General features: G+C 42.3%; 1 protein-coding gene across 1 annotated transcript in view; it reads right to left on the bottom strand.

The window, feature by feature from the left end:
- Positions 1-23,438, bottom strand: part of SUSD1 (sushi domain containing 1) — a 107,782-nt gene that overhangs the window by 34,151 nt on the left and 50,193 nt on the right. The window contains exons 10-11 of the mRNA XM_063081671.1: positions 20,170-20,279; positions 17,689-17,881 (exon numbers count right to left, since the gene is read on the bottom strand). Of these exons, the coding sequence (XP_062937741.1) occupies positions 17,689-17,881; positions 20,170-20,279 (303 nt within the window). The remainder of the gene's footprint in view (positions 1-17,688; positions 17,882-20,169; positions 20,280-23,438) is intronic.

Here is a 23,438-nt window from a genome sequence, read left to right as displayed (position 1 = left end):
AATACTGAAGGGGCTACCAGATACCTGAGAAAGCTGGCACAGAACAAGCAACCCCAAAACTTACCCAAGTAAAAATATTAGTCCTTTAAGATAAAGAAAAAACCCTCATAGAAATAAATGAGATCTAAGGGCAAAAGAATTGGGCTGCATCAGGCTTCTCAAAAGCTACATCAAAAGCCAGGCAACAAAAGAACCGAATTTTTTTTTTTTTAAGAAACTCAAATCAATAAAGTGTAAACTAAGATTTTTATACAAAACCAAGCTATCTTTCAAGTATTAAGGATCTAGAGAAACAATTCTAAACATGCAAGAACTCAGGGAATACTGTACTCTCCAGTAATCTACTGGAAGGTGAACTTCCTCCAAGAGAAAACTAGGGAAACATCAATAAACAGACTGATGGTAAGCATTTGATATGTAAATTGTAGCTCTAAGACTAAAATAAAGGTGGGACATGGTGGAAGAATGATATATAAATGCTGTTATGTTCTGACAAAGTAGAAATAATGCAACTGAAAAATTGGGAGGAGAAGGGACAGAGAAAAAGGAAAATAGAATAAACTAATTGAATGTCATAAAGGCACTAAATGAGAGTTAAAATATGTCACTGAAACTGAGCAGGCTGGTTAGCTCAATTCATTTAGAGCATGGTGCTGATAACACCAAGGGGCAGGGTTTGATTCTTATACTGGCCAGCCACCAAAAAAAAACCCCAAAAATAAAAACAAAAACCCTGACAAACCAGATGGTGAAAAGTTATTTGAGAAAACAGGAAACAGGGCGTTTTAAGAAGGTAACCACTAGGGGGAAAAAAATACACACACACACACACACACACACACACACACACACATAAACTTCCTTTAAAAATTAATAAATAGAAGTAAAACAGCAAAGAAAACACATCATGCAGAGAGAGAAATAATAGCACAATATATAGTTATTATAAATAATAGGATGGAGTTGAGCTCAAACATATAAGTCCTATCAATAACTGTAAAAGGATTTAACTTACCTACTAAAACATAAAAAGATTTTCAATTTGTCTTGCAATGAAAGATCCACCTAAATGCTGTACACAAGCGGGCACTTAAAACAAAGTGATTCAGAAAGACTAAAGATAAAAGGACAGGCAATGGTATACCAGACAAATGGAAACCATAAGAAAGTAGGGATTGCACTCCTGATATAGGACAAAGTAGAATTCACTAGAAGCACTACATATGACAAGGACACTTTTTAATGCTAAAACCCACAATTCATAATGAACATATAATGCAACCACCCTTGTAATGCAAAAGAAGGCCTGAGAAGGGAAATGGTAACTATGAAAGCAGAAATCAATAAATGTAAACCAAGGATCAGGAAATTTTTTCGATAAAGGGCCAGATAAGAAAATATTTTAGGCTTTCCAGGTCGGACAGTTCTGTCACAACTACTCAACTCTGCCTTTGTTCAAATAAAACTTTATTCATGAAAACAGGCAATTCCCCATACTGGTCAACAACAAAACAAACAAACAAACAAACAACAACAACAACAAAAAACAGCCAACAAGCCAGATTTGGCCCACAGGCTCTAGTTTGCTAATCCCTGATGTTAAGAAAGAAAATGAGACAAATAGTAGATCCAATTAATAAACCAAAACCTTGAAAATGCTGATAAAATAGACAGAGCACTTGTTAACTTGATCTAGAATAAAGAAAATAAAAATAAAGTGAGAAATAGTCACTGAAACAGAAGAAAATTCAAAGAGTTAAACAAAACTACATTACAGACCACTATGCAAATAAATTTTAAGACAGATAAAATGTGATTCCTAGGAAAATACATTTTACCAAAATTGACCCCATTAGACATAAAAACTTAAACAGACCAACTTCCACAGACAAAAACTGAGAAAGTTATCAAGAAACAACCCCAAAGAAAAGCCCCATTTCCAGATGGTTTCACAGAATTTAATGAATTCTACCAAACCATCTGAGATCAGATATCACAAATGCTACATGAATTGTCCCAGGACATAAGTAACAAAGAAAACCTTCCAAATTATTTTTATGAAGCAAGAGAAAGTACTAAATCTGATAAAGATAGTGCAAAAAAAAGGGCTGGCCAGTTAGCTCAGCTGGTTACAACACCAAGGTCAAGGGTTCAGATCCCTGTGCCGGCAAGCCGGCCAAAAAAAAAAAAAAAAGATAGTGTGGAAAAAGAGAAAATTATAGACCAATATCATTTATGGATATTGGTGCAAAAATACTAAAGAAAATATTAGTGAACAGAATCCAACACCACATAAGAAAATAATGACCAAGTGGGATATATTTCAGGAAGAGAGAGAGAGAGAGCAAGAAAGAGAGAACTTGGAATTATATCAAATTAAAAAGTTACAGAAAATGAAATTTAAAAGAGTATCTTATAGTCAACTTTTTTTTTTTTTTTTTGGCAGGGATCAGAACCCTTGACCTTGGTGTTATAATATTATGCTCTAAACAACTGTGCTAACCAGCTGGCCCTAGCTTTCCTTTGCATTGTTTTAAAGGACTGAGAAGTATGTGATCTTTTCTCTGATCTCAGCCTAGGGGAGAACAGTTTTAGAGGCTCTTGAACTATAACACATAATTAGAATATGGAGATCCTAAAAAGAACGAAATGAACCTATCGCCTTCAGAGCCATTTAGGACCCATTTACTGGAGGGCTCTGATCCTAAATAACTTATTCATCTTTATGAGTAAAGATAACAGGTATGGTCCTACTTAGCTGGATAAACAATGTCACCCTAACCTTTAAAAAGAACAACCATTTACTCTGCCCATCCTTGGCATATCACAGATGACTGGATACTCCATATAAAATATATGCCAATTTCTGCCTTAACTAACTGCAAGTATAAGTTTCTCAGGCTAATGGTCTATAAGAGAAGCAGGAGATTTCAGACATATATCTCTTCCATCACAGAATACTATTATAATACTTGTCATTTTTTGGAAAAATATCAGAAACAATGTTAAATTATTTACAGTTTCATTTTCCTTTGTTTGGATTTTGATTCAGTGAACAAGAATCAGTTATGGGGAAAGTTTCATAAGGTCACCAATACACTATGGTTTGAATGTTTGTCCCCTCTAAAGCTCATGTTGGCACTTAATCCTCAATATGGTACTTGAAATGTGGGGCCTTTAGGAGGTGATTGGATCATGAGGACTATGCCCTCATGAATGGATTAATCCACTCATGGATTAATGGGTTAATGGGCTAATGGGTTATCAGAGAGTACACTGGGGACTTTACATGGACAGAAATAAAGCATGTGGATAAGCTCTTGCTCAGCCCTTGCTACGCGATAGCCTGTTGCTATGGGACTCTGTACAGAGTCCCCACCAAGAAGGCCCTCACCATGCACCCCCTCAACCTTGGACTTCCCAGCCTCCAAAACTGTAAGAAATAAATTCTGTTTCTTTACTAACTGCATTATTTCAGGTATTCTAAGCTATAGAAAATGGACTTATATAACACAGATCTCAAATTATGCATGCTATCAGAAAACCTCCATCATAAATCCACCTTAAGAGTTCTAGTTAACTACCAGGGATTTACTCCCTGGTAAGAGGGTTCTGTTCCCTCTTCTTTTCATTGTATTTTTAATTTACCAATGTGTGAGGAGCTGCCCGAAATCGCCATTACAAGATGGCGCTGATTTCCGGTGGAGGGCAGGGCTGCTCGGTAACACGCCTGGGCCGATTAGGCAGCCACCAATAAGGTAGGAGCACGTCCTAGGCGAGGAGCAGTCTCTATATAAAGGGCGCGGGTTCCCTCGCTCGGGGTCTCCATTTTTGGCAAGCTTATGCTCTCCCTCTCAAGATGCATTAAAGCTGATCTGCAGAAGGATCCTTTGTGTGCCGCGTCGTTCTTGCTGGCGAGACGGTAGCGCGGGACATTTGGTGCCGAAACCCGGGAAACTTGTGTCATCGTCAGCACCTTCGGAGACCCCCTGGAGACAGGGAGGATTCAGAACTGCAGGAGGGTAAGTTCGGAGAGGTATGCCTGTTCTTGGTCTGGGGTTAATCCGGTTGGTTTAAAAGGTTTTGAAATCGCCCGTTGGTGTGGTCAGACTGACGTAGATAAGCAGCTGCACCTGAGACCCGTGTGAGCCTCTCGCACATAAGGGAGCGGCGTGTCTCACAGCGCCTCCTAAAGCAGAGCGCGTTATGGGTTCCACACAGTCTGTGGTTACCGCGTTAGAGGCCGTGCTGAGGCAACGTGATATAAAGGTAGGGGGCCGTGTGCTCAAAAATTTTGTAAAAGAGGTAGATCGTGTAGCGCCGTGGTTTGCTTGTTCCGGCTCCTTGACTTTGAGCTCTTGGAACAAACTAGGCAGAGACCTTGACCGCAAGTACGCGGAGGGAGACCTCCGTCAGGGCACCAAGACCATTTGGAAGTTTATTAAAAATTGCTTAGAAGATGAGGGCTGTAAACCGGTAGTGATAGTAGGGCAAAATACATTAGAGGAAGTCCAAGACAGCATGTCAGAAACTGAACGGAGTGAGAGGATGGGTACCCGCAAGAGGAGAGACGTCTCCTATAAAAGAAAGTGCCCTCCCGGTAAGTCTACAGACGAGGGAGAGATTCTAAAACATCAAAATGACGCTCCCGGCAAATCCGCCGGGGAGGAAGGGGTTTTAAACCCCAGACAAAAAGCAGAGAAAGAAAAAAGAGGCTTATACCCTATGGGAGAGTTGAGGGCCGTAGAACAAGAGTTGGAGAACTTAAATCTAGATGAACCCGACTCTGACTCCCTCAGCCCTAGCGAGGAGTCCGATTTAGAGGAAGAAGCGGCCAGGTATGAGGAAGAGAGATATCATCCCGACAGGCGGCGGAGACCACTCGGTGAGTGGAAAAAACGACCGCCCCCGGTGGCCCCCGCACGGCCTGCGCCCTCGGCGCCTCCCCCTTATGTACAGTCCTCTAATCCCTTCTCGTTCCTCTCTGATAAAGTGAGAAGAAGAGTTCAGGCTGCCTTCCCAGTTTTTGAGATCGAGGGCGGAGGGAGAGTTCATGCCCCCGTCGAGTACACCCAAATTAAGGATCTAGCAGAGGCGGTTAGAAAATATGGTGTAAATGCCAATTTTACTCTAGTAATGCTAGAAAGGTTTGCTGGTGTGGCTATGACACCCGCTGACTGGCAAATGTTGGCTAAGGCAGCGCTCCCTACCATGGGTCAATACATGGAATGGAAGGCACTATGGCATGAGGCTGCACAGGCTCAAGCCAGGGCAAACGCTGCTGCACTGACCCCCGAGCAGCGAGATTGGACCTTTGATATGTTAACAGGCCAGGGCCCATTTGCCGCTGATCAGACGGCTTTCCCATGGGGTGCTTATGTTCAAGTTTCTAGCACTGCCATTAAGGCTTGGAAGGCACTCCCCAAAAAAGGGGAAGCTTCTGGGCAACTTACTAAGATCATTCAGGGACCTCAGGAACCATTCTCAGATTTTGTGGCTCGAATGACAGAAGCAGCGGGGCGCATCTTTGGGGACCCTGATCAGGCTGCGCCTCTTGTTGAACAACTGATTTTTGAGCAGGCGACCCAGGAATGCCGCGCGGCCATAGCGCCCAGAAAAGGTAAAGGTATACAGGATTGGCTCAGAGTTTGTCGAGAACTCGGGGGACCCCTGACCAATGCAGGGCTGGCAGCTGCCATCCTCCAGTCGCAGAGACTGCCTAGACAGGGACAGCCAAGACAGGGGCGGAACCAGAGAGTTTGTTTTAAATGCGGTCAACCGGGACATTTAAAAAAGGACTGCCAAGCCCCAGACAGGGATAAGGGCCCCCAGAGTACAGACTCCCTCTGTTCCCGCTGTTCCAAGGGATATCATAAGGCTGCTCTCTGCCGTTCCGTTAGAGATATCAAAGGGCGACTCCTTCCGCCGCTCACAGAACAACACCAAGTGGTTCAAAAAAACGTGAAGATGGGCCCCCGTTCCCAGGGCCCCCACAAGTATGGGGACAAGGCCAACCAGAGTCGAGGAGAAAGGGAGGAGAGCCTGTCGGAAGACACACAGGATTGGACCTGCACGCCTCCTCCGACTTCTTATTAATGCCACAAATGGGCGTCCAGCCGGTTCCTGTGCAGCCTATTCGACCCCTACTGCCTGGAACCGTGGGCCTTATAATTGGCAGAGGATCGTTAACTTTAAACGGTCTTATTGTCTACCCTGGGGTAGTTGACTGTCAACATAGCCCCGAGATCCAAGTCCTGTGCTCATGCCCAGGAGGAGTCTTTTCTATCACCAAAGGAGACAGGATAGCTCAGTTATTGCTCCTTCCAGAGGTTGCCAAACCTTCAGAGCCTGGACGAGAAAAAATGGGCTCCTCGGGAATGGATTCCGCCTACCTGATGGTCTCCCTAAATGAGAGACCTAAGCTAAAGTTGTGGGTTGAGGGAAAATTGTTTGAAGGCATTATGGATACTGGTGCAGATAAGAGTATTATTTCCACCCATTGGTGGCCAAAGTCTTGGCCTGTCATTAAGTCCTCACATTCTCTACAAGGCCTCGGTTATCAGGCCAGTACTATTAGTTCCGCTACCTTGTCCTGGAAAACGACAGAGGGACAAGAGGGACATTTTACTCCCTACGTGCTTCCGCTCCCCGTTAACCTCTGGGGGCGTGATATTTTACAAAAGATGGGAGTTAAGTTGTCTAATGAATACTCCTCTCAAGCTAAGGAGATAATGGCTAAGATGGGTCATAAACAGGGAAGGGGTTTAGGAGCCAGGGAACAGGGCCGGGTTGAACCCATTCTCCCTGAAGGCAACCCAGGTAGACAGGGTCTGGGTTTTTCCTAGGCGCCATTGAGGCAGCACGACCCATTCCGTGGAAAACGGAGGATCCGGTGTGGGTTCCTCAATGGCCATTGTCCTCCGAGAAATTGAGGGCAGCAACACAGATAGTACAGGAGCAGCTAAGGCTTGGACATCTTGAACCGTCCACCTCTCCCTGGAATACCCCGATATTTGTAATCAAAAAAAGGTCGGGAAAATGGAGATTGCTCCACGACCTGAGAGCCATTAATAAACAGATGAACTCTTTTGGCCCCGTACAAAGGGGTCTTCTGCTTCTCTCCGCCTTACCTAAAGGTTGGCCTTTAGTTATTATAGATATTAAGGATTGCTTTTTTTCCATCCCCTTATGTCCCCTAGATAAGCCCCGCTTTGCATTTACTCTCCCTTCACTTAATCATATGGAACCTGATAAAAGGTTCCAATGGAAGGTTTTGCCTCAAGGCATGATAAATAGCCCTACCATGTGTCAACTATATGTTCAAGAAGCTTTGAGGCCTTTGAGGCGCCAGTTTCCTTCCCTAATCCTGATTCATTATATGGATGATGTCCTGTTATGCCACAAAGATTTGACAGTTTTACAAAAGGCATATCCTTGCTTACAGTCCATCTTGTTACACTGGGGCCTACAAATTGCTGCTGATAAAGTTCAGATTGCAAATACTGGACATTTTTTGGGGTCTATTATCTTCCCTGATAAGATCGTCCCACAAAAGGTGGAGATAAGAAGGGACCACTTACAAACTCTAAATGATTTTCAAAAATTGTTGGGAGACATCAACTGGCTCAGACCCTTTCTAAAAATCCCCTCTGCGGCCCTGAAGCCGCTGTTTGACATTCTTGAGGGTGATAGCCATCTGACTTCTCCCAGGTCCCTCACTCCGCCAGCAGAACAGGCCTTGCGGTTGGTAGAACAGGCCATACAGGGAGCTCAATTGACACGTCTTGTTAATACATTGCCCTTTTCCTTGTGCCTTTGTAAAACAAAGGGACTGCCAACTGCAGTGCTTTGGCAAAATGGCCCCCTTTTGTGGGTCCATCCCAATGCTTCACCAGCAAAAATCATTGATTGGTATCCCGATGCTCTGGCACGGCTTGCCTTACGTGGACTTAAGGCCTCTCTCACTCACTTTGGCAAATATCCAGAAATGATGATAGTTCCCTATACTTTGCCTCAGGTTCAAGCCCTGACGGCTGCCTCCAATGAATGGGCCATATTGGTCGCCTCTTTTCCAGGGCAGATAGACAATCATTATCCCCAACACCCTCTTTTGCATTTTGCCTTGTCCCAAGCGGTGGTTTTTCCCCGGGTAACATCCTCTGTGCCCTTAATAGATGGCTTGGTAGTCTATACTGATGGCTCCAAGACGGGGATTGGAGCCTATGTGATTGACGGTCAGGTTGTCTCCAAAAGGTATATTGAAACCTCCCCCCAGGTTGTTGAATGTTTGGTAGTCCTAGAGGTTTTACAGACCTTTTCTGGCCCTGTAAATGTTGTCTCTGATTCTAATTATGTAGTAAATGCAGTTAATCATCTTGAGCTTGCTGGTATCATCAAGCCATCCAGTAGGGTGGCTTGCGTCTTTCAACAAATTCAAAATTGCTTGTTAGCTCGGCGACACCCATTTTATATAACTCATATACGGGCACATTCAGGTCTCCCTGGCCCTATGGCACTAGGAAATGACCTGGCCGACAAAGCTACAAAGCTGATTGCTGTTGCCATGTCTTCCAATCTGGAAGCTGCTAAAAGCTTCCATGAACGGTTTCATGTAACGGCCAAAACCTTGCGCCGTCAGTTTTCCTTAACTAGAAAAGAAGCTAGAGAAATAGTGACCCAATGTCAAAACTGTTGCCAATTTTTGCCTATATCTCATGTGGGGGTCAACCCAAGAGGCGTAAGACCGCTGCAGGTTTGGCAAATGGATGTTACCCATGTTGCCTCTTTTGGAAAACTCCAGTATTTACATGTGTCCATTGACACTTGTTCTGGTATTTTACATGCTTCTCCCCTATCGGGAGAGAAGGCTTCCCATGTAATCCAACATTGTCTCGAGGCCTGGAGTGCCTGGGGTAAGCCCAGGGTCCTTAAAACAGATAATGGACCTGCCTACACTTCCCAAAAATTCAGACAGTTCTGCCATTATATGGAAGTAACCCATTTGACTGGCCTACCCTATAACCCCCAAGGACAAGGTATCGTAGAACGTGCCCATCGCACATTAAAATCATACTTACAAAAACAAAAAGGGGGAATTATGAAGGAACTTCCTCCAGTACCAAGGACAGTGATTTCCCTGGCATTATTTACTTTAAATTACCTGAATTTAGATGAGCATGGACAAACAGCGGCCGAGCGTCATTGCTCAGAGCCAGACAGGCCAAAAGAAATGGTAAAATGGAAAGATGTGTTGTCTAACGAATGGAAAGGACCGGATCCTATTCTTATAAGATCCAGGGGAGCTGTGTGTGTTTTCCCACAGAATGAAGATAACCCTTTCTGGGTCCCTGAGAGGCTTACCAGGACGGTCCCAGAACGGAAGGATGGCGCCAAGACCCCATCTGAGCTGGAAGATCTGGCTGTTCCTCCCTATTCTGATGGTGATGATCAAGACCCCAACGGCCTTGGGCGAGCCGCGCTGGGGGATACTGTCGACCTTCCCCCTCCCGATGCCAGTTCATCATGATACTAGGTTGTTTCCTCGGTTTTTCAGTTCTAATAAGACTTTGGATCTACCTTATCTACCTGAAGACACGGAGATAGCGGGTATTGGAAAAAGTCGAAATTTTTCTTTAACAGGCAGTCTATGTTTTTGGATGGTTTCTAATCGGTCCTGGTCTGAGATTCCATGCATAAAGCTTTATAATCAAACCGCGGCGTGGTTTGATAGGCCAGAACATCCAGGTTCGGCCAATGCTTCTTGGCTGTCTGGAGTGTGGCCTGCTTTTGATCCAAAGAACAATACCAGTATTCCCTCTCAGGCAAAATGGGCCCCGTATTGCCTGAGCCCCAGAAGGGAGGGAGATACCCCGCCCTGGACGGGCTGCCAGTCTAAAAAGGCGGGGTGGGCACTAAAAAATTACTTTACCTTTTCGCCTTATATGGGTACCCAGTATAATGCTACCTCTTCAGGCCTAAATTGGACATATCAAAACCCCACGATGGCGATCCGTTCCAACCCATTTGATGTTTGGCTGTTGTGTGGGGTAAATGGCAGCTGCACGGACCTTTCACCGTTTGCCTTTTCAAAAGGCGGTGGTTGGGGAAATGCCTCTTTTGAGTGGAATGTGACTGAGTCCTTTGAATCCACTGTGTCCATAAAACAGCTTGGAACAAATTACTCTGTCCCGCCAACACCAGTTTGCCTTTATCCTCCTTTCATGTTTATTTTAACTAATATTAGTGATGAGGAGTCAGATTGCTTGTGATAACTATACTTGCTTTTATGCACAGTGCTGGAATGCTACGCTGTTCAATTTGGCCATAGTTGCTCGAATGCCTAGATGGATTCCTGTCCCAGTAGAAGCTCCCAATACTATGGTCTTGTTCAGGCAGAGGAGGGATTTTGGTCTCACTGCGGCAATAGTCGCCGCCGTATCCCTGGCGGCGGGTGCAGCCACAGCTGCTGCCGTCTCCTTGACTACCACGGTACAGACTGCCACCACGTTGAATAATTTGTCCTCCGCGGTAACACAGGCCCTAGAAACACAGACTGCGCTAAACGCTCAGCTGAAGGGAGGATTAATGGTGGTTAACCAGCGGGTGGATCTTGTGCAGGAACAAATAGACGTTTTATGGCAAATTGCTCAATTGGGGTGTCAATGGAAATATTCAGGGTTATGTGTCACCAGTATCCAATATAAAAAGTATACCAAAGCTGCAAATTTGTCTAAACAATTATCCCAGCATCTTTCAACAGGTTGGACGAGAGAATTTGACAACCTGATAAACCAGCTGCGCATGGCCATTGTGTCCGTGAATTCAACAAGAGTGGATGTCTCCTTCGCAGCCGGACTGTCCTCATGGATTAAAACGGCCATGTCCCACTTCAAGGAGTGGGCAGGAGTGATTGGGGTTGGCATGTTCTTATGTGGGGGAACTGTGCTCCTACTATGGTTGGTCTGCAGATTAAAAGCCCAGACCCAGAGAGACAGGGTAGTCATCGCCCAGGCATTTCTAGCCCTGGAACAGGGGGCCAACCCTGACGTTTGGCTGTCCATGCTTAAGGATTAGCCTGCTCTGACTCCCCTTCCCCCTTCCTGTTGGCTGGCCTCCCTGAAGCTTGTTCAGAGGAGTTCGCCCTTGCTCAAACAGGTCTATGTGTAACAACAGGCTCCAGTGTGTCCAGAGACGGGCAACTTCCCCCAGACTTGAACCAACCTAAGACATGGTGCCCGGTGGCGATAGGGTCAACCTATGACGGGTAAGGTCAAAGTCTGTGGAGGGACGACCTAGGACAGGAACGCTGGCTAATTTGTCCGCGACCGCCGAGCTTGTACCAGCCGCTTTAAATGATAAAAAAGAGGGAGATGTGAGGAGCTGCCCGAAATCGCCATTACAAGATGGCGCTGATTTCCGGTGGAGGGCAGGGCTGCTCGGTAACACGCCTGGGCCGATTAGGCAGCCACCAATAAGGTAGGAGCACGTCCTAGGCGAGGAGCAGTCTCTATATAAAGGGCGCGGGTTCCCTCGCTCGGGGTCTCCATTTTTGGCAAGCTTATGCTCTCCCTCTCAAGATGCATTAAAGCTGATCTGCAGAAGGATCCTTTGTGTGCCGCGTCGTTCTTGCTGGCGAGACGGTAGCGCGGGACACCAATGCTATTTTAGAAATACTTAAATGCATGCAATCCTCTGCTAGAGAACAGAAAAACAAGCATCCTTTTATACATAAACAATAAGGCTTTAAAATCTCTAATTAGAAGTAGCTTAAATACACAGTTGGCTTTGCAAGCTAGGTATTGTCAGAAAGAATGGCTACAAATCAACTATCCTGAAAGCGAAGTTACTATTTTTATAACTGCTCTATAAATAGTGGTGATCCTTGATGTGCATTTTGCTAGCAGTTTGTTTATCTTAGAGGGAACAACAAGATATAACATCGTTCAAAGCTGGGAGTTTTACTGTTATTTTATTGAAATTTTCTTTAGACAAATTTGGTATGTGGTTACACTACTGTGAGATTTTGTGGGCTAAAAGCATGTGACTATATCATATGGAGAGGGATTTGGGGGTTCAATCACTAATTCACTGGCAGAGCAGATTCAAACAATTCCCTTGAGCCCCCTAGGTTCAACCTTCCCAGAGGTGGGCAGCCTTCTATTCAGGCACAAGTCCTTGTCATCCAACTGGCAACACAGAACAACTGTTCCCTGGGTACTTATGAGAGAGAACAGTCTCAAGCTCAGTGACACCAAACATTCATCAAACCTCAGCTGAGAGAAACAATATTTAGGAAACATTGCTTGAGAGAAAAGGACTCCAGTCACACCTCCAAATAATCTAAATAACCTAATCCTACTCCTGAATCTAGCCAGATCAGCAGAGCAGACATTTCTAATGGATCGTTCCTTGTCCACGCCACACTGAATTGTGCTCTTCTATAATATAATGAGCCATGTTGAGGGGCAATATTAAAAAAATTCCTATAAAATCCTTGTAAAATGCTTCTCATACATCGTCCTATTTATAAGACCCCATGGGAATCAGAAATTCCTATCTGATCTTGGGGTTAAAACAAAGTATATTTCTGAAAAACTGCTTCACTAACTTTCCTAGAAATAAGATGGGATATAAATGCTCTTTTGTTTAAAAAAAATTTATAATAAATCACAAGGAAAAGATCAATAGATTTGACTGCATAGAAATCTAAAATTTTTATAGATCAAAAAAATTATAAACAAAATTAAAAGAAACCATAAAACACAAGAAATGCTTCACATAAATAATAATCAAAGGATTAGTGCTCTTAGCACATGAATAAATTACACATATCAATAAGAACACAAAATCTCATAGACATTGAAATAATGATGGTAAAAAAAACCAACCACGAAATTTGGATGTTGAAATAAATGAATCTGAAGGAACCTGAAAGTAATTTGAATTGCTTTCCTACCTTAGACTCCTGGAACTACAATGGACCTTTTCTGTTCACCTTTCTAATATTACAGAGGTCAATTGCCTTGCTCAAACCTGTCGTCCCATTTCCTTAAAGGAAAGGACAATTCTGGCTTCTCTCTCCTCCCTACTCACTAATTCTCAAGGACGGAACAATAAATATGCAATCAGATTGGTAGGGGACTACCAGTCCTTGGGTCACATTTCCTGGTGGGTAGAGTTCACAGATAACAGGTCATTGCACACACAAGACACACACTCTTTTGTCTGAGACCTGCCTGTGCTCAGGTACTTCACAAATCTCCATTCTCCAAGAGGTAAGTAACCAGTGTCTGCCCACTGCCTCTCTGCTTTTCCGCCTGAGACTGGGTGGATGTGTCAGGCAAGGCTCCCTTGCAGACCCTATTGCCTGTATTTCCAGGGAAAAAGGGAGTACGAAAACCAACCTAACCACATATCTAAAACTCGTCTTCCACTATTGCTATTATTTGAAACTCTGCGTTAGGGAGAGTTCCTGAGAACTTGCCCAGATCAATAAAGCCAATACTTTACATTTGTCTGTCTGTCCTGTGTAATCTCAGGTGGAAAGGAGGTATAAGATTCAGTCTCTCCCAGCAAATGTGGATGTACTGATTGGCACCTTGAGTATAAAGACTCAACTAACTTAACTGCCACAGGTGCACAAAGCACCATGGGGGACGATGGGGACGCTAGGTCTCCCAGCTGGAATGCAGGAACAGATGAGGCAGGTATGTAATTATCAGGAAAACTTCACAAATCAGGCAAGGCTTTAACACACAGGCTTCTTAAGCATGAGCAGATAGAATTCTTTTATTTTAGCTACGACCTTTTTTTTTTTTTTGGCCTTTCTTTTTTATCATGTCTCTGCCTTCAAGGGTCTTTAAATTGCCCAGAAGTAATTAAGATCTTTGTGGTTAGAGCAGTGCTACTCAAAATGTGAACTTGCAGTATCAGCAAGCCCTGGGAGCTTGCTAGAAATGAAAATTTGGGGTCCCCACCCCAGACCTACTGAATCAGCTCTCTGGGATGGAGCCCAGAAACCTATGTTTTAATAAGCACCCCAGGTGACACTTAAGTTTGCTGAAGCTTGAGACGCACAAAGAAAGTATTAGTGGGAGATTTTTCAGAGGTTTTAGAGAGCATTTTGAAGAGCTGGACAGTACTAGATGAGCTGTCCAAAATTCTACTCCTCTTTATCTTGTTTGGAACTTCATTTGCGGCTAAGGAGAGAACTGTGAAGACTGGATCCATGATTTCTCCATAGTCCCAGAATCTATACCAGCCCCATAGGCTTTTTCATTGCTTTGGATTCTTTGTTTCACAGAAACACAAATTGGGGATTCTATAGCAGTAGAAAAAAATAATTCCAGTGGAATTATTACAAACTCAAATGCTAAGGAATAATAAAAAGTATAAGCCTAGAACTCTCTAGAAATGAGATGTACTCAGTCTCTGAAAAAGGAATGAAATCAGTTTACAAAACAGGTTTTGATCTTACAGATAGGACAATATTAGGAGAGAATGAAATAAAGTGAAGGAAATTACACTAAGAAGGAGAAAAAAATTTGAAATCATATTGGGCCGCTAGAAAAGTATGACATGGAAAAAGAGACATATCCCAACTTAACTGCTCTAAAGAGACTAGAAAAGACAAGAATATTTACTAGATCAGGAAAAGTGGTTCAGAATCATCAAAGAGAAGAATAAAGGGGCTATTTTGGAGAATAGACCAAAATGACCTCCCCCCACAAAGGGTGCCCAAGAGTCAGGTATTATTTTATTGTGCAGATCATCTTAAAGTTTTAAATAGGGGAGCCAGAACAAGTATTAATGGGGAATTCCTCCTGGATAACTGGAACTGTGATATTATGTAGTTACAGAAAATGTGAACATATTTAGAAAGAAAAAGACTAGAAAGATCAGTGTAGAATTCTTCAAGCATTGCTAAGTTTCAAGGTGGCATTGTTTTTGTAGAAGGGACTACAGTTATTGTACGGGCCATGAGGATGCCTGGCTGGGAAATGTAGGGAGTTAAGACTTGAAAAGAAGGGGGGTCGAATCCCCATACTGGCCAGCGGCCGAAAAAAAAAAAAAAACTTGAAAAGAAGGAACAGAAAAGCAGAAGGGAGTAACAACTGATCACGGATAACAGTGAGGATAACAATTGGTCAAGCCCAGGGCTGGGTTAAAGGCTGAACAAAACAGAAATAAATACCTTCCAATGAAAGCAAGAGTGGGCAGAATTTATTTGAATACTAAATGTCTGTGGCAGATCCAGAACTCTCTGACATCATTATCTCTCTCTATGGAGACCTCACAGGCAGATTCCAAAGTAATATGTTAGGAGAACAAACAGAAATAACTTAGATGGAAGGACAGAGGCTTAAAGCCCAGCTGGACCTGCTGGACGCAGGAATAATCAGAGGCAACTGGAACTCCAGAGGCTTATCTCTCCAACGCAGAAAAGGAAATGGTGGCAGGAAGAAATGTTTCCGTTTCTATCAAAAAAGCACAGGCAGTGTATGTCTTAAAAATTCGATTCTAAGGAAAAGTGGGGCATGGGTAAAAAGCAACTAACCCAGGGGATTTCCTGGACCTCATTAGACCAGTGAAAACACAGGTTCCAGAAACTCCACAGCAGCTCAAGGATCAGCTGAGGGTAATCCTCTATGGAAAACAAAAGTGAAATCTCCTTGCCGGAAGCAGGACTCAGAGGCAGACACTCAGTAATGGGAGCATATGGAGCTCAGAACTAACACAATTCTCGGGATCTTTCTGGGGATAGAGAAATTTGGAGAAAAGAGCAGGAAATTGGGAATGTGACAGAGGCACGCAAGACAATGCATTTCACTTGAAGAGCTTCCTACCATAAATGTGGGGTACCCTGCCCAAAAAGAAAGGAGCCTCTTCCACTAAACAGAAAAAGATCTTCAGCAATGGCAGAGGGTGGGTAGAAATAAGGCTCACTGGAGAAATGAAAATAAGAAGGTTCTAAATATGTGGAATGAGCCTCAAGAAAGACCTGGGGCCACCTTGCAAATTTCTAAAATTTTCGGGAAGAGGGGATCCCCCTCAAACATACGGGAAGCACAGTGTCAAAACAAATCCAACTAATCTCATGAGAAGAGATTTCCCAAACTAAGTTTAAAGTGACAGGTGGTGGACTGCAGACCGCTTGGTAACCTATAAAAGTTGACATATGACATAGTAGATCATAGTTACTACTAGTGATTTAGGGTCCACACAGCAAAGGAGAAGGTAAAAACAGACGTCTTTCTGAACTTGACACCATGGTCCCCTCATTCTACTCAAGCTAGAGTTTCGACCTCATCTCCTACCACTGTCCCTCACTCACTCTGCTCCAGCCGTACTGGCTTCCTTGATGTTCCTAGAACATGCCAAGGACATATCTGACTCACAGCCTGGGCACTTGTCACTTCCCCTGTTCACAGAAGGAGTAACATTTATTATAAAATGAGATTTCTAGGATGCAATGGCTGAAACACACTCCATTTCAGTAAGATCACTCTGTCTGATACTCAGCAGAGAAGACATTGAGGAGGAAAGAATTTGTGACTTTAATGCCTTTATAGTTGAATTTACAAAGGGAGGTAAATTTTATTTTTAGGCTTTAGTTTCTCTGAAAATCTAACAATTGGAGGGGATTGCCAGCTAGCCACAACAATAATAATAACTTTGATGATGATGATGATGATGATGATGATGATGATGATGATGAGCAGAGAGAATTCATATTCAAATTGTGAGCATTATTATTCAGCTGGAAATGTATTTGGGTGTTGGGTTATGATGTCATGAGGTGCTCATTGTGCAACCTGTCTGATACAGCCAGGACAAAGAGGCCAGGCACAACCTGAGCTGGAAAACAGAATAAAAAGCGCAATTTCGGCCTCACGTGCTTTATGGTCCTCATTAGTGTCTGATGCATTTCAGATCTTCTAAGTGCAAAGGCCAAACTACCCACCCCTGACCCACAAAGAGCAGCAGTCACTATCAGAGAGAGGCCTCAGGGAGGTAGGAGCAGGACTACACTATTCGGCTATTTTCCTTCAAAGGCACAGACCCTTCTGGTTGCCCATAAATTTGTCTGCTGAACCCAAAGGATTAAGGAACAAAAGAAATTGTAGAGACGCTGCATTCCTTCCCACCAGGGGGAGCTGTGGAGTTAACAGAGTTGGCTTCTACCAGGCTTCCTCAAAAGCCACAAGGGAAGAGTTTCTAAGGAGCTTGCCCTCACTAGGCCACTGTTCTCTACGTCGAGGTAATGTGCTTTATATGTGGCCCAATCATTAGGCCTCTTTGTCCTGCCAATGCCTGACACAGTGGGGTGAACCTCCCAGAAGTTGATTCTAGTTGTCCACAATGAATACCCCTGGGGCTCAGTCATCATAAATTTGGGGTGAGAAATAAAACACCTTACAGAATTCTCACTCTAGCATTACCAGGAAGTTCTGAATAAAGCAGACCACTCTAGATCTGTACCCTCTACGAGCAGAACCCTGTGGGGAAGGAAATAAGCAGTAAGATTCAGGCATCCTGAACCCCAGCCAAAGCTGGTAGTTAGGTAAAATAAGAATCCAAGTCTCCAGACTTCCAGACTAGCATTCTTTGTACTCCCCCACATTTTACAGTTCAATTCACATATTTAACTCATCCTGAGGTACAAAACAGAAAGACCTGTACACTTACCTGCTGGTGCAGTTGTTATGGTTACTTCTACGGAGTGCTGCCCAGGAGATCCCAGTTGAGTGACATTCACTGTATAATCAGTCGTCGGATACAGATCCAAACACACTACCGGAGTTTGTTCCCTCGTTGTGAAGTTAAATGATATTACATGATAAAAGTTATCCAGATACCACCTTTGACCCAGAACTTTAAACTGTCATGAGATTAAAAGAAAGTTTGCATTAAGTTTTCTGTTGGCTTGCAGATGTCTAGACTATAAGCAAAATGGAGATAAAGCAAGAACGTTCCTTCTCTTTATCTACACTCACTTAGAATTATTTTTAATACAATAGCAATCTAAATTGGAGAAGGATTTTACAAAGCTACCTATTCAACTTCACTCTCAACCAGGTATAGGACTAAGCTTAAAATGCATAACTACATCTCAGTTGAATAAAATGTCAGTCTATTCTAATGTAATCCCTGCATGCCCACCCAAGTGAAAGAGATTACACTGGAGCTGCTGGGCAAAATTATTTTAATTTCTTTTCATTGTACGGAATCCATAGACAAACCTCAGAGAACAGAGTACTTAAACTTGATGAGAACTACTCCAGATGATGCATTTAAGCAACCGTTCAATGGCACTTCACGTGATCCTTCCTATTAGAACTCTGGTAAAAGAGCTTACATCATCACACATACTGTTAACCTGACCATACTCTACCCATTGCCAACTCAAGCAGCAGGTATAGGGAGTTACAGGGAAAAAATTTTCATGAAGTTCCCAGAATTCATATAATCAGCGCTTGATCAATCAGTTCCCTTTAGATGGAGGAGACACCCATGTCTTTAGGGTTTCCACTGATGCTCGTGTCAAGACTGAACCACCTTCCATCCCCTCTCATCGGTGTCAATCACTGACTCTTGCCCCTCAATCTTCCACAGTCATCCAAAACCTTGACACCTGATTCATAAGGATTCATCTCTCCTCCAACTCCTCGCATTCTCTTGAATAACTTAAAGGTCTTTATAGATCAAAACTTGGCTTTGGAGTTGCTTGAGCTCAATGCTATGAGCTTCCTCCACTTCGCTTCAGTCAACCGTATCCATGGCCACACCCTAGACTGTGTCATCATCACACTGCTCCCCCAAGACTTCTCAGTCCCCTAATCTTTTGGAGCACTTAGTAGTGAGACATAACATGTATTTATGCAAAGCATGTGGGCAACATGTATATTCTCTTTTGCAAACTGCTTTTGAATGTTCACTATTTTCCAATGGATTAAGAGTGTTTCACATGTTACATAAATTCATCTTTGTCTGACATATAAAAAATAGCAACTTTTTTTTCAATTTTACTCTTTGGTCATTTTACTGTAGGGTGTGAAGTTAGAATCATTTATTCTCTTAACCAAGCAGTTAACCAACTGTCCCAAACCATTTTTCCTTTCTCTATTGATTTGAAAAATCATTTTTATCACATATTAAATTATTTGGGTACTTGAATATGTTTCTAGCCCCAGGGTTCTTTCAAATGTGGAAATTTGAATGTTTCACTTGCTTGCTTAAAACCCTTCAGCGGCTCCACATAGACATCAAAATAAAATCCAAAATGAAAAGCATAGCATACAGGGTTTCTCATGATCTGGCCACCACTTAGATTTTTGCCTCATCTCTGCCTATTTCCCTTCGCTTACTCTGTTATCTAATACACTACTCTACTTCCCCATGATGCCCTTCCTTACTCTTACCCCAGCTCTTTCACCTGGCTAATTCATACTCATTTTCTATGATTGGAGCATAGTCTTTGCTTCTTGTTAAAAAACTGTACCTGGACATACACACAGACACACACACACATATCTACACAAAATATCCCATTCGTTATCATTTACATTTTATCAATGCACTCATTATACCATACTGTAATTGTCTGTTTACTTGTATGTTTCTGTTAGTTTGAATTCAAACTTCCAGGTGTTAACACATGATATTCTTTTGGTAAATGGTTATTGAAAGAATGAATTTATTTATTTTAACATTTACTGAGTCTACTCTCTGCCAGATGATTTGCTAAGCACTAAAAAATAAATTTCAGTTCCTGCCTGAATATACTTATAATTTTACTTGTGATGTTCAAAAAAATCAAGTTAAGTGAGAGCCAATAGTCATGCAATAAGTTTCTTACAAATCCACACCCAAATGTGAATTTGATGGCAAAATAAACTGTAATTACTAAACTAAATGCACTAAAATAAAATATGTGTGAAATACTAGGCAGGGAAAACAATAGCAAGTCACCAAATATTGTATCTTTCTTCAATTTGTCCTTCACTTACATCCATCTCATATCTTACATCCATCTTTAAAAATAATAATCGCAAACTGTCTAGAAGTTCATTCCATTGGTAGTTTTTAAATAATTTGGATCCTCACTTGGAGATCACCCAAACTTTTAAGACACAATTCTCGGACAGATAGTGTAAAAGATCTTCTTACTTGGTACATTTGTTCTGATCCAACTTTCATTGAATGCCTGTTCAATTTCAAACAAGTTTCATTAAATATTGAAATATTGAAAATTCCATCATCTTCAAAGAGATCATCTCCTAAAAGACAAGACAGAACATATAGAGAGGTTGCATCATCTTAGCAAAACTTATCATTGCTAAGTACAAGTGAAACCCTGACACCTTAAGAGGGCCAGTAAGGTGTCAAAAAGGAAAAGGATTAAATTTGGCATTGGTCTGAGTTGATCATTACATATTATATATGTGTATCAAAAAATCATATAAATATGTACAATTGTTATGTATCAATTTTTTTAATTGGCTGAGGTGGGCAGGCTTAACTTCAAGTCCAGGCTCTACAACTTCTAATTGTGTGACTTTAGCTAGGTCACTGAACCCTTCTGAACCTCAGTTTCCTTATTTGTGAAATCAGGTAATCCAACTTGCTTTTCTTACTTCACAGGCTATTTCAAATGTATTTTTAATAAGGGAAAAGGTGGGGCCAGCCCATGGCTCACTCGGGAGAGTGTGGTGCTGATAACACCAAGGCCCCGGGTTCGGATCCCATATAGGGATGGCCGGTTAGCTCACTGGGTAAGCGTGGTGCTGACAACACCAAGTCAAGGGTTAAGATCCCCTTACCGTTCATCTTTTTAAAAAAATAATAATAATAAGGGGAAAGGTGAATAAAAACCAAAGACCATGGATTAAAACTCTCAGGGCAAGTGCTTTTCAACCTAGAAAGTGACCAGAGAGTAGATGGCCAGGCAAGAGGATATTTGCTCTCATAGCAGACAGGGGAGTCGGCCCTCCATATCCCTGGGTTCTGCATCTGTGGGATCAACCAACCATGGATGGAGAATATTTTTTTAAAAAAAGAATTATTGCATCTGTACTAAACATGTACAGACTTTTTTTTCTTGTCATTACTCCCTAAACAATACAATAATATAGTATAACAACTATTTGTAAATGCTATCATTTACATTGTATTAGGTATTATAAGTAATCTAAAGATGTTTTAAAGTATATGGGAGGATATGAATACGTTATATGCAAATACTACACCATTTTCTATCAGAAACTTGAGCATCTGTGGATTTTGGCATCCACAGGGTGTCCTGGAAGTAATCCCGAGGGACAACATTATTTCAAGAGCTACTCAGCTGAGTATTAAGGCAATAAAATAATCACAAATCAGACTTGTTTCAACTATTGTACAGAAAAAAGCCATTATATAGAAAAAAAGCCATATTGTAGAGAAAAAAGCCTGAACTCTAATTCATTCCTTCAATGTTCTACTTTCTTAACATAGTCAAAAAAGAAGAGGTTTGTTACTAATGAATTAAAGAATTCACAGAGACTCTAGGAGTAACATGGGTAATTTTCAAGGAAAAGCGAAATTCCTAACAAACAAGATTGTATATTTTCTACCAATGAGAAAAATTTAAATGTCTATCAGGGAGAAGCTATTTGTAACTACCTTTAAAGTATATTTCTCCCATGGGAGTCTCTACCTAAGAAGTAATAATGATAACAATAAATTATTCTAGTCAAAATCAGAATTGTCCACAACATTTTTAATATCACTAACATATGCAGCACAAGGCAATTAGCTGGAAGAAAATATTCCTGGCTATAACCGGAAAATGTAAAAATATGGTTATGAGAGAGAATTTGAAGACCTATCATGTGCTCTCCTTTATTTTTACAACTTTTATTAAGATTTCATAAGGACATCAGAAATAAAAATTGCCACATGTATGTGTGTAGTTTTGAGGAACACCAAATGTATGTACAAGGGTACTTCAGAAAATTCATGGAAAGATTCATTTTCTCTTTTAATTCTGTTTCCCCACGAACTTTCTGAAGCACCCTCATATGTAAGAAATGCATGTATAAATGTAAGAAATACCATGTAATGTATATGCCTGCACGCAAACAGGCCATAAGCAGAAGTGCTGCCTGCACGGTCCCATCTCCACATGATTTCTCATAACACAGCCACTCCAGTCTGAATTCAGAGGAAGAAGGCAACGTGAACAAAGGCATCTGGTTCCCACTTCCCACGCCCGAGCCTGACAAAGTGACTGAGAATAAGTAAAAATGGGTCAAAATTTGCATCTGGGTTGGGAAGAAGTGTCAGTTGCCATACACAAGGCAGAAACGTGAAGACATTTCTGCTTTGCACAGCATGGAAGAGACCAGGCTGAAGAAACACAAGAAGGTTCCAAGCGAAGGAACCCGGTCTCAACATTCCAAGAAAGGAACTAGAGGAGAACTGCTGCCCAGGGAGGAAGACAGGCCACAGGACAGACCCATGATGAATGCACCATCTGGAGCCATTTAGCCCAGTGATTCCCAAACCTAACTACACATCAGAGTTACCAGACATGGAACGTCTGAAGTAATGTTTGGAACATCTGTAATTTTTTTAAAGTTCACCAGGCAATTCTGACAGGCAGCCAGGGTAAAAAATATATATGCTACTTTACTATTACTAGTGGTACTACTACTACTAATTCTGAAAATAATAGTCCTTCCTTAGCACCCAGAAGATCATTAACAGAGAAGAGCTTTTAAGTAGAAGCCTAGGCACCTAGAGGTTCCATCTGACAGACAGAATGGGTTGACAGACCAGGGAACTTGCCTCTTTCCTGCCTGAGTAGGTTGCAGCACAATAAAGCCATGCAATGCTGAGCTGGCCCAAGACCAACAGCTTTACCAGTCACACTAGCAAAATGTTCAGAAACAAAGCTCAGGCTGGTGGGCTTTCTCACAGCTACCCCCCAAAGGATGCTGTGTCACCCAACCAGCAGTAAATCCTTCATGATGAGACCTGAGATAAGCACACTTATATTATCCAGTAAAAAGTAAGATCAAAGGGAATGCCATCCATCTTGTTATAAGAGACATATCAAACGTAGACAGAACTTTTATCTTCCAAGGATAAGTAATCTAGAAGCAAAAAAATAAAAAGCCTATGAAATGATTCTACAAAGAAGGTGAGGAAAGGAGAGGGAGATTGTGCTTAGGAGGCAAAGAATGAGCATACTTTTGAAAAAAAAAAATACTGAGCAACGTCATGTAAAATTAGGCAGCATCCAAAAAAAAAAAAAAAAAAACTAATGGGCTGAGCCCGTGGCGCACTCAGGAGAGTGCAGCGCTGGGAGCGCAGCGGTGCTCCCACCGCGGGTTCGGATCCTATATAGGAATGGCCGGTGCACTCACTGGCTGAGTGCCGGTCACGAAAAAGAC

Source organism: Cynocephalus volans, chromosome 17 (assembly GCF_027409185.1).
Source record: "Cynocephalus volans isolate mCynVol1 chromosome 17, mCynVol1.pri, whole genome shotgun sequence".
Lineage (NCBI taxonomy): Eukaryota > Metazoa > Chordata > Mammalia > Dermoptera > Cynocephalidae > Cynocephalus > Cynocephalus volans.
The sequence above is the reverse complement of the archived record's forward strand: the minus strand, read 5'-3'. Positions and strand labels throughout refer to the sequence as shown.